The sequence below is a fragment of the Galendromus occidentalis genome, unplaced genomic scaffold (genome assembly GCF_000255335.2).
Source record: "Galendromus occidentalis unplaced genomic scaffold, Mocc_1.1 scf7180000077530, whole genome shotgun sequence".
NCBI classification, from domain to species: domain Eukaryota; kingdom Metazoa; phylum Arthropoda; class Arachnida; order Mesostigmata; family Phytoseiidae; genus Galendromus; species Galendromus occidentalis.
This window is the reverse complement of record NW_003805518.1, coordinates 1,479,323-1,493,380: the sequence shown is the minus strand read 5'-3', so window position 1 is coordinate 1,493,380 and position 14,058 is coordinate 1,479,323. Positions and strand designations below refer to the sequence as shown.

The window sequence follows — 14,058 nt, the reverse complement described above, 5'->3', positions numbered from 1 at the left end:
AATTATTCATCTTGCTCCCAGCGCGACGGAAACCAAGGGCGAATGGAGCTTCCCATCTCATAGATCTCGACATTCTTCGATTAGTCTTCCAGGTAATTTTTATATTAGGTGTCATGGTCATTATCAAGCTTCCTCGCGGTCGGCCCACCGCCCTGATATTGGCCTCTCGCCGCGGAACGAACGGCTCGTTCACGTCGCCGACGTCCCCATCCTGGCCGTGGGTGACGGTCAGTGGTGCCGTTCCCGACCCACCTGGTACCTCGAACAAGGACCGAAGGAGGGTCCAAGACAATGCCTGTTTCCCTCTTCGGTATTTTCCGATCCGACGACGCTTTTCGCCAGGTGAAGGTGGAGGCCTTGATTGATGGTGCAGTCTCTGAGATGGAACACCAGACGAGCCAGGCTTCCTCCGCACCGTCCTGAAGTGATTTCATCGACGATTTCTCAAACAAATTGAGAAAAATCCGTTGCGAAGCACTCCGCTTCGAACATGGATCGGTCAGCGGAATGCGCTTGATGAGCTTCATTCCAAACCGATGTATCTCCGGTAGGTGATACCAGTAACCTGATGAGGGAAAGGGAGGCACGCCTTAATCTCCAGACTCCCAGGATTCTACGCTGGATCGTCATAGAGAGCATGGGCACGAGGACTCATTGTCACGTAGGGGCACCTTGCCGTCGAGCTTGCCTGACATCGCACCGTGAGGAATTTTCGGCTCATTGCCTGCGGGGAATATAATTGATTTTAAGTCTCTGAATCACAGCGCGACATCAAAAACTCTTCTCTATAATCGAAAAGCTCAAGGATTTGTGGTCCGGGGTATGGGCGACAACGAATAAAGGTCCGAGTGAAAACCTCTCCATTTTTCTCTCTCTCGCGTAGTCCGTGCCCTTACGGCGCATGCGCATTGATCATAAAGGCATCGTTCGTTTGCTCGTTCGCGAGACGTCCGCCGCTTGGAGCAGTTCGAGTTGTGTGAGTGTCAGTTTGCATCGGTTGTGATAAACATACTGTCGGCGGAAAAGCAGACTCTCTGCTGTGATGAACGCAGAAGATGTTATCTGAATCTCACTGAAACTTATGGACTCTCAATAAAAGGTAGAGTGGCTTCATTTCATGTGGGAGAGGAGCAGCGCCGAACAGCTGACGGGTGGCTCGTATTTACGTGAGCTCGCCTCATAATCGATGATCCTACACTGGCTGGACTGAAATCACGCATATAGTGATCTCGAAATCATTATTGGCCCCGAGACTCGATCCGGCCTCAAGAAACTGTCATGCTGCTGCACAAAGTGCGGCTGTGGGAGCCCGGGACATGATGAACATGCTTCCCGCGTGACAAACACACGAAAACATGGGGGAAAAACTCAAATCCTATGCTCGCGATTCCATTGGATTCGGGGAAATCCCCGTCCTCGGATTGGAAATCACGGGATCTGATTCTCGACCATCAGTTCCCTTGAAGATTGACTGAACTTTTCTGCTCGGGTAGAGCTTTGGCCTCTGTTTACATCTACGGATGCGTTTTTGCCGAGAGCTAGAGAATTCCGTTCAGCTCGAATTTACCTCGATAATCCATCGCGCTTCAATCATAACCCGCAGCTCATCTCCCGAGCTCGTTAGAACTCGAGCCGACTCCAGGTATTGCGAACAGGACTAGGCAGACGAACCGCAGCGCGGCATTAGTTCATCGTTACTGCGTATATCCGCCGTTGAGAATTCCCGCGTGGAACGATATAATGGCTCTGGCTCATTTCAGACGTATCGAAACTCGAAGTCCATAGATCCTCTAGATCAACCGTCACTTGCTCCCGATGAGCCCCATATGTAATTCCATTTTCGAGGCAGAGCTGGAACCTGCATTCTCGTTCGAGTAGAAGGGAAAGCGAACGACACCCCCCATAATTTCTTCTGGGTGCCCTCAGGGTCCGCCTCAACATTCTTCAGGCCCCTCGTGTCACTTCAACTTGAGCGCGTTCTCGGAGTGCGACTCAAAAAGGGTCGGCTCGGATGCGCAGAGGAAGATAATCTGATGATTTCCATCCTCAAGTTCTCGAGGCATAATCAGCAAACAATTTCCAATAAGCTTGCGCGCCAGGTCATTGTGTACCACATCTACGACTCTCAGTAATGCTACCCCCCTGTAGTCTGCTGGTTCTCTCACAAATCAACCAAGCTACCGACCTCATAATCCATCCGGAATAAACTTTCAATGAGTTCCAGAGTCCGATTGAATTTCTTCGAACTCTGTAAATGGTTTCGTTACCGCGCTCGCCGGAGGATGTGCTGTATCATTTTCAGAAACCATGAGATCATCCGGAATCGCCGCGGGATGCCGATATTGCGTGAAACACGAATTCTCCGAATGGAATCCGAACTGAATTCTAATCAGAAGAGGGGAAAGTGATCATCGACATTAGGAAGAACGAGACGAGCGGAATTCGCGTGACCTTGGTACACCTGCGGGAGGCTTTTGAGTAACCTCCCTCCCGTTCGTCGTCGTGGCGCTCGTGAACGTTTGCCGACAGCGGCAAGGAGTGGGAGCTCGTGTAGTAAACGCAGTGTAGTTCTTTTCGATCAACACCCGGGAAACGATCAGATGACAAAGTATGGAAACAAAGAATCGATCAAGCGATTCTGACGGTGGATGCATGCGGATCTACTCCACGTTCTTTCGATTCTTTTCCCGCTGTCTTCCATGATTGGGATTGACGCCTCTGCAAGTTTCGTTGATTCGCGGGCTCCCCCATCGAAAATCCGTTGCTGCACTAGAGCGAGCGTCTGACGGAAACGTTGATTACTCGAAGTTGGGAAAAAGCTGAGTAAACTCACAATCGCACCGCGCTCAGATCGATTGACGGTTCCCAATGGTGTGGGGAGAACGATACTCTGGCAAGGGGGAAGTCTGATTGAGAGAGTTCTCTGGGACATTCTGAACTCACAAGGACTCTACGTGTGATACAGCGCGACCTCAAGTTGAGTCAATGATTGGTGCCTCACGTAGGGGCTCGGGTCGAGGAATGACTCACTTGGAGGATAGGTTCCCCCAGTTGCTCGAAAAAGGATTTCTCCAGTATTTCCGTGGGGAAGACAGTTTCGTGATGGCTTGTAGAACGCCAAGGTGTGGAAAGCAACTATATTTTACGGAAACTGTGAGATAAAACTCTCGAGTCGTAGGCGAGTCACACGAATCCAATGGAGTGAGGAGTAAGGGTGTCTTCGACTATTTCCTTTTCCTTTGTGAAGCGGCATGTGTGGCGAATCCCGAATTATATCACAGAAATTGGATAGAGATTCTGCGATCAGGAAAAGCGATTCCCTCAGCTTCCGAGGAACTGTCCGCGCCCTCGCTCCAGCTCTCCTTCTCCGTCCACGCTATATCCGAGACTATGAAAGATGAGCTCTAGGTTTGAAGGAAGTTCCTTAGCGGTAGTATGATTGGTTATCGGACTACACTCCATGAAGATCCATTCGCCGCTCGAGACGCGGCCTGGTCTCGTAATCGTGGTCTTCACGGGTCAGACACAAATAGGTGACTCACGTACGAGGTGGACTCAAGTTGAGAGGACTCAAATGTTAGGTCGCACTGTGTAAGGCCTTTAGCGAGAAATCTTTTTCCGCATCGTGAAAGTTGAGTCGAATGAGCACCCCGATCGAACGCGATCATCAATCATCGGGAGGAATGAAGTCTGTTGCTCAGAAAGTCCGCTAATTTCAGCGTTCGAGAGACTTCGAAATATAATAATCGAGCATCGTAGGGCCGGAGCCCGAATCTCAGCTAGCAATGCACGAATTCTATTTTCTCGAATTTAGTTATCCATAACGCAGAACACAGATATAGCCCATGCTGAGGTGCGAAGCCTGGACCATATGCGATCGGATAACTATTGCGTTCACGTCTTATAGATGGGCGAGATCGGGCAAGCTTCTCTTCCCTCATCTCCGGAAACGGAAAGAGGTCCTCCTATGCGGAGTTTCTCAACCGGACCGAGATCCATTGACGAGTCCTGTCACTGGTATCATGGGAAGATCTGCCGACAAGAAGCCGAGGAAATACTTCGAGAGGGTAAGTTATGTCGACCACAGAAAACTCTACATGAGGCCGACTGTCGATGACGCACTCGAGAAATGTATGTTTACGGGAACCGATCGATTCGATCCGAAGTTCTCGAGTTTTGGAGGAAGCGGACGGCTTTAGTGGTACGAAGAATGCCGTCTTAAAACACCGAAATCGATCTTGTCCCCCTCCCTTGTCTTAAGCGGGGCATCAAGCTGTGAGCTGATGTTACCGAGTCCCGGAGATCACCCGGAAGATCTTTTCCCTGACTCCTACATGGAGTTGTATTCATGTGCTCTTCATGGGTTATTTATAGATGGAGAAGGCAGTTTCTCGCTGCGGATAGGCTTACTCGGAATCCATTCGGGAAGACGGTCCGAGGTTCTCCGACGGTGACTCCGACTCGATCGTCGTCGATAAATATTTCAGACTGATATTTATTTCTCATTCACAGCCGGTGGACGGGATGGATTATATTTGGTACGGCAATCAACATCGTGTGAAGGCGATTACGTTCTCTCGGTTGTTCACAATGGGTGCGTAGCTCATTACCAGATCCGTCGGAACGGCGATGACGCGTTCTTCTCCGTTGGAGACCAGGGTGTCGTGATCCACGGTCTCGAAGAACTTATTCGCTACTATGAAGACGGCCGAGGACTCGTAAGTCCCTTGACTGAGATGTGCAAGGGCCAACCACCCCCACACGACGTTCGGAGACACGGAAGGACGAACTTGCTCCATCGAGCCATATCGAGAGGTGAGACTCAGTAGATTTCAGCCTTATCGTCCGTGGGCTTGATTCCCGCAATGACGAGCCTGCCGTGCTTCCCCATGTTCGCTTATCCAAATGCTAGTCAGTCAGGTCGGCGGTGTTTTTCTCCTCAGAGCGCTTTCTTTTTCGAGATTTAGGGTGAATTTCCCTGAGAGTACCGCTCGGAGAGAGCGCGCTCCGGCACGATGAGTCGAATTCATAGAGCCGCTTTTGCTTTAGTGAGTAGCTAATTGCTCTCGCGACGGGGCCGCACGCCCGTTATGTTTCCACGAAGCCAGATTCTCGGTCGCCTTGCGATGACTCACCGCACAGAAGCTCACCTTCATTGCTTCGGTCTTCCGAGACTCTTATCATCCGGTGCTCCCCGTCAGCTCTTCCGACAGGAATCGCGAGTGGACGGAACGCTTTCCGATCACGTCACGAAAGGAAGATACATAGGCGTGTCATCTCGCAATTTCTGAGGCAGAATTCTTTTCCTGTCGGGAAATCTATAAATTCAGTGCTGGAATCTGCCTGCTACTGTTGAGATCAGATATCTATACCGACTGCACCCAGCGGGAGATCGAGTCGCGAACATGGGGTTCGTGATTACGTTGATTTCCTCCCGATCAACATTTTTTCCTGCTCGGCATCAAGATGCTGTCGATGATCACATCTGCAACAGTACTTTATGCTCGAACGCGTCGCTTCTAGGAATCCCGGCTCGCAGGCATTGACTCTTCTTCTGTGGTTCCGAGCGAGAGCGGGCAGTGGCGGCTAGACACCGCTGTCAATGAACGTTTGCCTCCGCCGCCGTTGGTATTCATCTACGGAACAGGATTCTGACACACGTGATCGCAGAAACTAGCTTGTACCTAGAACAACTTCTCCGAGGAGCGGGCGCAATGTTCGGTACCGGCCGTGGAGTCAGTTGGATGCTTGAAACGAAGAGAGCTCCGAGAATTCGCCTCGATGTCCTCTTTTATGAAAAACGACTCGGATGATTGCGGGGGCAGACAATGTCTTCGGATACCAGAGAAAGTCAAGGTTCAATAACTCTAGAGTGCTTCTATGATTGAATCTTCCATGACGAAACACCTCACAGATAGGAGAAGGCATTATGCAGAGGAGCGAGATCGAGCAGGATCATGTTTGAAGTTTATTCATTTTTTGAAGGGACCGGACCAATGACTGCATGTTCGAGCTTGAGTTGATTGATGATGGAAACATCTAAAGCATTGCGTCGACCGCTTTTCCCGAGCTCAACACAATCTCGATCCCCAGGCGACTTCGATATCGTGAGCAGGATGCTGGAGTCCGATTACAACATTGACGCTAAGAACCAGGATGGCCAGACGGCCCTACATTTGGCTTCATTGAGCGGACGAGAAGATATAGTTTTGGCTCTTTTGGAGGTCGGAGCTTCAACCCACTGCGTGGATGGCTCCGGGCACACTCCTTTGCACTACGCATGCCGTGAAGGGCATCTGAAATGTGTGGATTATCTTCTAGATCACGGAGCCAGCACAACTATCCCAGCCCTAGGCTCCCGCTGGGTGAGAATTATTTAGCAGAGCTGTCTCGGGCAACCGATCACATGAGCCCGCGTGCTACCACGAGGCGAATCCTGGAGAATATCCGGCTCGAGTAGCTCGAGAGCTCAGGGTCTTGGAAGATTAGTCTCATCTAGATCTCGTTCCCCAGGTTGCCATGCATTTCGCCGCTTATAAAGGAGACATGGCAATAGTCAAATTGCTCCTCGATAGTGGAGCAGCTAGTCGACCGAGATCTGCGGATAGACTCCTACCCGAGGATCTGGTTCCTCGTGACGCACCTGAACTGGAAGAATTCCTTTCCTCGCGTAAAGATCCTGCCGAGAGTCGACTACATAGAGAAGATTGGTTCCACGGCGACCTTTCCAGAGAAGAAGCCTGTGCAAGGCTCAGGCTGGCATCGAGTGGGAGCTTCCTCTTCAGAACTAGCAGAAAAGCCGGTGAGTTCACCAAGTTATTTTTATTCGAGGAATGTTCTTCGATTCTTCCCCTCGGTGAGCAGCCCGACTCATTTCATCCTCCACATAGGGATATTATCGGCACGAGCGTTTCTCTATCTCCCTGAGGTCAAGTTCGGGATTCATTTCAGACAACAGTTCGAAGCTCGTCCTCTCCATGGCCCACGACGGATACGTCTACCACTTTGAGCTCCTTCGGCAGGAATCTTACTACTTCATAGACGACGGACCTCTACTCGACGGACTCGAAGCTTTGATTTTGCACTATTCGAAGCACAAGGACGGTTTACCGTGCGCTCTCACGAACCCTGTACAACCAGGTGGGTCTCAAAGACGACCCTTGTTCACGCCGACACTCAGTGCTCCCCCTTGCCACTCGTGGCTGGGGAGCTTGTTCTACTAAATCGGATGAGCAGGTCCGTGAGGGGACTTGCTGAATGATTGTTGCGACAGCGTCATCGCCACGTTCACCTCGATCATTTCCTTCGTTGTAAAGTGGGACGACTCCCACCCGCAGGCTTTGGGAAATGTGGAACTTTGCTCTCGGACATATAATACAAGGAGCTATCTCCTTTCCGCAGTTGTGAGTCCTGTGATACGCGTGAACCCATGGCGGCAAGTCACACCACCACTGCCGGCTATACCTGGGGGACACTTCGGCATAGCTTCATTGATCCCGACGGAACAGCTAAAACTTCGAGAGCCCATCGGAGAGGGAGAGTTCGGCTCTGTTCTCAAAGGTATTCTGAGACGCGAGAACCGAGAAGCATATAGAATGGAGACTTCTCTCCGGCTGCAGATGTTTTCCCGCTCCTGGACTTACCTCCATGAGGATCGATAGGATTTTGATCGCAAATCTACATAGAATCGGCGCTGACAGGGAGGGCTCGCCCGAATTCACATGAGCCTTCGCACTGGAATGTGGATCTATATCACTATTATTATATTTCTCGTTCTGGTAGGCATCTGGAGTCGTCGAGATGGAACCACCGTTGTGGCTGTTAAAACCTTGCGCGAGGAACATTCTACCCAAGAGAAACGGGCCGGTTTCGTCCGTGAGGTTGAAATGATGCTGAAGTTGAACCATGACTGTATCGTCAAGCTCCTAGGCGTCTGTCTTGGACCGCCTCTCATGATGGTATGCGGATGATCTTGCCCGAGACCTTCGGATTGATCAATCAATCAATCGGCTCTGCTCTCGAATTCTAGCCGAATGCCGATATCCTAGTTCGATATGTATGAACTCCTCGATTCTGCATTTCGAAACGACAGATTGATGGTTGCGCGATTGATTGTAGGTGCAGGAACTGGTTCCACTGGGAAGCCTCTCGAACTACCTGAAGAGCAAGGCGGACTCGATCGATCTCGATTTGGATTTCCCGCGATGGTCGCGTCAGGTATGGATCAGAAATAAGAAGGAATGATTCCCTCCTATGAGGGGAGGAAAGATGATGCGGGATGAGTGCTCTGCAGTTTCCCCGAGGCATCCCTTGATTCCCTGATGAACCTTGTTTCAGATCGCGGAAGGTATGAGCTATCTCGAGTCGCAACAATTGGTTCACCGCGATCTTGCAGCTCGCAACATCCTCTTGGCCTCACGGATGCAGGCGAAAATCAGCGATTTCGGTCTCTCGCGAGCCTTGCAGGTCGGCAACGATTATTACAAAGCGACCACCGGAGGAAAGTGGCCTCTGCGGTGGTATGCCCCCGAGTCCATAAACTACGGCAGTTTCAGTACCGCGAGCGACGTCTGGAGCTATGGCGTCACACTGTGGGAAATGTACACATTTGGGAGAGAGTCTCCCTATGCCAACAAGACAGGACTCGAGGTACGACGACGAACGATTGCGATTCTGTAGGGTATCGAGTTGCGTTTTCCAATGGCATGAGGGTTTGGGTAGTCCTATCATTGATGATTATCACCAATGTAGTTAGAGCGTGCTGTGCGCCCAAGGGTATATGGAGGAAGAACCAAGGAGCTCACCCGCTCACAAATCACCTGTGCCATGACCTGGTCCGCGAAAACCTCCCCTCTCGGTTCTTCCTCCACCACACTATCCTTCTTCGCTTCGATACACGAGTCTGGAATGAAGTTGGACGTTTTGACCGATGAGAACTCTTATGTTAGAAAGATGGAAACTCCCTGTCTCTCGACCGGACGAGCCCTATGGGATGCCCTATGAGTGTGCCATGGTTCTCGCAAAGAGAATTTTGTACCCCATCGGTGATTTCTTCACGGTATGCATCGCCATGCCAATGCCGACAAGACTAAACGTTCTAGGGTTCCTGTCCGATGCTTCTCGAACCGGCTTCGAGATTGACGTCGGACGGTTAGCTACGATCCCTGCGGGTCTCGCAACTCGATTTTCCAAACTCTTTTTTCGCGGAACCGAAGCACCGCTGCTCCACGTGCCGCACTCGGAGTTATATAGAGGAGAAATTGATGATCGTGAAAATCTTCCCGCGGCTTGCGCTATCTGAAGTGATCGTAAGCCTCATTGAGAAGGTTTTTCGCCGGACAAATCATCACGCTGCTCCGACCGCTTTTGGTTGATCATTACTGACGTCACGCTTTCCTGTCCTGCTTTAGAAAATCGGGACGGATCGAGCAGAATCGAAAACGAGCTCTGACTTCCGCTCGTCAATGATTGCTGCAGCTACTAACCTAATAAGCCTATTTATGGCCCGGAATCGCACGCCAAAAATTCTTTGAGCGAGCTTGTGTGAAGATAACCAAAAATATGTTCGGTCGATTCCCACGTAATCCGCGAGGCATCCGCCAAATGTTTGAGGAACCTCGTTCCAATCCCTGGTGATTTCCGTGGATTCGGCTCAAAATTTCCTTGTTCCCGCGATGGCAACGAATGATTCCTTCAATGAGTCCTCCTACGTATCCTCCGTGAATATGAATGATGGTTACGGCTCGGTCAAGGCGGAGACAAGGACTGTCATTCCGGAGGAAGCTTGAGAAAACTTCCCCTTGCTGAGCGAATTTCACAGCGAGACAATGTTAAATGATATTTCTCTTGTAGGTTCTTCAATTCGTAGAGCGGGGCGGCAGACTGTGCCGACCGCCAGCGTGTCCCGAGTGGTGTTACGAAATTATGTTGGGCTGCTGGAGTCTGCAACCGGCAGAACGACCGAGTTTCAGAACCATGGCGCAGAAGTTCAGAGAAAACATCACGAGCTCGAATGTAGTGATTGTTTAGTGTCCTCTCGTCCCAATGGCTGAATCGAACGCATCCTTGTACATATCAAGTAAACATATTATATATATAGATAAAGAGCCCCTCTTCACATGACCACAGAATCGAGCATGATCAGTCCCCTGCTAAGAGTTAGCAAATGATTATAATAACCAGCCTCACAGGGCAATGTGGACCGAGGGTCCTCCTCCGCTATCACACCGACGGAGCGGGAATCATTGGCCCCTTCCCCTGTCTCGGGATTGACCCAATAATTCTGCTGTGGGGCCCTCCCCTGATATGAACTAAGAAAGAAAATCTATTTTTGTCGGTACGGCATCTAACGTAAGAAGAATGGACAGATCATCAATGCTCGAGAGTCCACGCGACGTCTCCCCATTGAGGACGCTCGATCAGTCAATTAAGATTGACGAACTCGTTGCTCCCTCAAGATCCCCGGAGAGACGCTTCCACAAAACTCATTGCCGCGGGTGAATGTTTCCTAGATAGACTGGCCACGTTCCCTACAAGGGGTCAGATTCCCCAATAAATAAACAGACGATGGGGCGCGAGGTGGTTGGCGCTCCATTACTGTTCGAAATAAACAGCGACGGTCTCGCTGTCAACGAGAGTAACGATCGTTCTGCATAATTCAGCTCCGGATCCTCCTCAGCTCGGAGAGATTGAGATCAGTTCCCTAATAGTGTCAACTTATCTCGGAGTCGTTTCGATATGAACCGAGAAATACAGTCCCAGCTCTGTGCATGGTCGATTTTCGGGCAATATTTTCGTTCTATCAAACGTGGCGGAATAAACTAATAATTGAAGTAGTCAGCTCTAGAAATCGTGGGTTAAGGATCACTCGGCTAGGATTCTCAGATAGGGGAATGGTTGATACAGCTGTCAGAAGTCCCATCGATTCCTGAAGACATCGGATCTAACATCGGATATTCGAGAGCCCGTTCGATAAACAATCCCTCGAAAGCTCAGCTCCTCGCGTCCTGCACGATCAATCTGTGATGCGGTGCCTCGGGGACACAGACCGGCCACGGATACATCTCTCCCAGGGTTGAGTTCCGGATCCCAAGACACCGCGATACTGTTTACCACGAATGAGCGATCTACATTCAACAATGATTTTCATCCTCAGCGCGAAAAGAGCTCTGATTGTACGCTTTAGGCATCTACGTGGCAGCGAGCTTATCTATCAGCGGACAGAGGCCTCCTACCAACTGGAAAATATTTTTTTTAGAGCGGCAATCGTTTGCCATCTCGCTGGCGGACGGTATTCGGATCGGACTGACCGCATTTTGACGCTTGGATCTCTTCATTTCCTCCCGATCTCCTCTTTCGATCTAGACTCTGCTACTACGCATGGAATTACACGATCATTTCCATGCTGGAAAAAAGGATTCAAAGGAATTCGAGGGAGGTCCCGCATGAGTTGCCGACTATCTCGAAATATATTTTTCTTTGAATGAGGCAAACAGAGTGCCAGACTTTCCGAGCCGTTAATCATCAACCTGTTCAGCTATGGTGGGCATTGGGCAGAAGCAGGTGCGCTCATGGATCGCGAGCACGGCAGCAGACCCGCACATCAGCCAGGAGCGGACAATCTTCCGACAGGCACCCTCTCCTGTGGTCAAGTCATGCGCGCGCCATGTTATGATCTCCGCCGCCGCCTCTTCGCTGCCATCAGCTCTCAGCTGCGCTATCACACCGACGAGTCGACTGCGCGCCGGGATTCCCTCTCCTCCTGAGCTGCAAGTGTTCTGGGAACCTTCTTGCCAGCTCGAAGCTGCCGCCGAAGCCGCCGCCGCTGCCTGAGTCAATTTTCTCGTGTAGAGACCATATGCCGTCTGCTGAGCTGTGTCTCTTGCTGCCGCCGCAGCTGCCATCATCATCCCGCTGGTTGCTGCTTCACAGCGCCTGCCCACTATAGCGCGCCACACATCGGACACAGAGGTTGCTCGACACAGTCACTGCGGAATCTTCGCTCGTTGAAGTCCACGCTCGCCATCAGCATGAGTCAATTTATCGGATCGTGGAAGTTGACCGAAAGTGAAAAGTTTGACGACCTTCTCTCCGAGATGGGAGTCGGTGAGTACCCGGCGTCCTGTCAACCCATTTGTCAGAAAAAAATCAAGTACATCCGATCCGTGTCGACCGGAATTTCAGCGAAACCGTACGAAGCTCCTCGGTGCAGTGACACGTGGTGGTTGCCGTCAAACCGCAGCGAACGTCTCTCATTCCGTGTCGGAGAAAAAATTCCTTCTTCCTCCGTGGGAATCCCCGTCGAAAAGTTGATTGCCGGGATGACGTTTCGCTAAATGTGGGCTGATCGGTTGGAGCGTGGAAATTCGTCGCATCTGAAGCGAAAATCTGATAGCTCGTCGTTTTTTGGAGATCTATTTTCCGCTGGAAATTAATGGACAAGGTCATCCTCACTCGTTCGGATCGTCAGAACTTCCCGGCTGTGGAGTCGAGATCGGAGTCGATGATCGATCCCTCGAGCTCGATGATCGGGAGAACGCTGGTTGAATCAGAAACTCCGAGTCTGGCCGCCTGACGGAGGTTTCTCATAGAAGGAAATGTCTACCTTCGTTTTCAGACCGATTCTCGTCTTGCGGACGAGTCTCTGGAGCGATGTTGCCGGGAGATTTGGTCAAGGTCCTTCCAGTTAAGCGGAAGCGTACCGCCGTCCACGTTTAGAGTAGACGATTCGCGTGATAGTCCTGGACACTATATTTGGAAAGGTGGACTGATCGAGGGGAAGATTGTCGCTTCTCCAGCCAGAGAGGAGAACACGATCGTCCGCTGTTAGAGAAGAACAGGATAAATTGTTTTCCTTCTGATCATCTCCAGGCTTCGTGTTGCGTAAGTTCGCTCAAACCGCCACTCCGACCGTCAACATCAGTCAGGATGGAGATAAGTGGAAACTGGAAACTGTGACCTCTTTGAAAACTTCCGTCATCGAATTCAAGGTAAATATCCTGATATCCGTCGAACGAGGCGGTCGGAATTTTCTGAAATAGGATCGTGGTGAACGGACGTGGTAGGGGAGAGAGCAAGCGGATTCAGACAGCGGAAGTCTGTTGTCGGTCGTCGTTCTTTTTTCCATCTCGACCTGCCGCGGAAAACTCTAGTCTGAGCGCTCCCTTGGCATTCAGCGAGCGCAGCTGCATTATCCATCACACGTGGAAGCGATTCGGGCTTCCGAGCTCAAAACTCATGCCCATCGATCCTGAGCATCGACTAGCAGGTGGTCGTTCTCGTCCGGATCAGATCCGTCCGTCGTGCCCGCGTTTCCGCTCCGAATCCACCTCAAGCAGTTCTCATTTTCCGATGCGGAATCCGAGACCTGGCTTTCCGGCGTAAAATCGAAGTCATCGAGAGCGTCCTAGGCGGAAATTTCTCTCATCGAGGATCATGGGCCTCGCGGAAACTGACGCGGTATTTCTTTTTCAGATGGGCGAGGAATTCGTCGAGAAACGTCTTGACGGAAACGACGTTCGTTCTATCATGACCCTCGAAGGGGACAAGATGATCCAGAAGCAGTTCCCTAATGAGGCGAAAAAACTCAAGGAAGTTCTAATCACTCGTTGGGTCGATGGGAGCACGCTCCACGTACTAGCCGAGTGCAACAAGGTTTCCTCTACGAGGAAATACGCCAAGCAATAAGTTCTGCCACACGAGAAATCGCCAATGTTTAATGAGAGACTCGGCATCCCGAGTTTCCTTTGAATGAAACGAAATTTACCTTCTGGTCAAAACGTTCGAGAGTGGAAACGGAGAAGCGCGGGGTTTTTCCGTGGAGCTCGTTGGGACTCCGGAAAGGATTCGGCGGGAGCTTCACACTCCGGTGGTTTTCTGTGACTTCCTGCTGCTTGATCCCAACTTTTTCGTAGAACGAATCTTCTCTCTTGTACAGGATTCTGCATCGTTTCCTGAGGGTCGATCCCGGAAAGTGGAATTTATCAATGACAGGAGAAGAATTTTCGGAGGGGAAACGAACGAAATAAAAATGGAAACTCATGGTTTTTCTACAAATCT

General features: G+C 50.7%; 2 protein-coding genes across 2 annotated transcripts; both read left to right on the top strand.

The window, feature by feature from the left end:
• The first annotated feature begins 920 nt into the window (after positions 1–920).
• Positions 921–10,067, top strand: Shark (SH2 ankyrin repeat kinase). Its single transcript, XM_003748403.1, has 11 exons — positions 921–1,099; positions 3,908–4,067; positions 4,513–4,815; positions 6,094–6,365; positions 6,514–6,802; positions 6,952–7,140; positions 7,402–7,560; positions 7,783–7,958; positions 8,119–8,217; positions 8,338–8,649; positions 9,853–10,067. The coding sequence occupies exons 2-11, from the start codon at positions 3,908–3,910 to the stop codon at positions 10,027–10,029; spliced, it is 2,136 nt and encodes a 711-aa protein (XP_003748451.1). The 5' UTR covers positions 921–1,099; the 3' UTR covers positions 10,030–10,067.
• Positions 10,068–11,837: 1,770 nt separating this feature from the next.
• LOC100907253 (fatty acid-binding protein homolog 5) lies at positions 11,838–14,058 on the top strand. The gene is made up of 3 exons (XM_018641416.1): positions 11,838–12,105; positions 12,871–12,989; positions 13,474–14,058. Exons 1-3 carry the CDS (start codon positions 12,030–12,032, stop codon positions 13,684–13,686), a joined length of 408 nt encoding a protein of 135 aa, XP_018496932.1. The 5' UTR covers positions 11,838–12,029; the 3' UTR covers positions 13,687–14,058.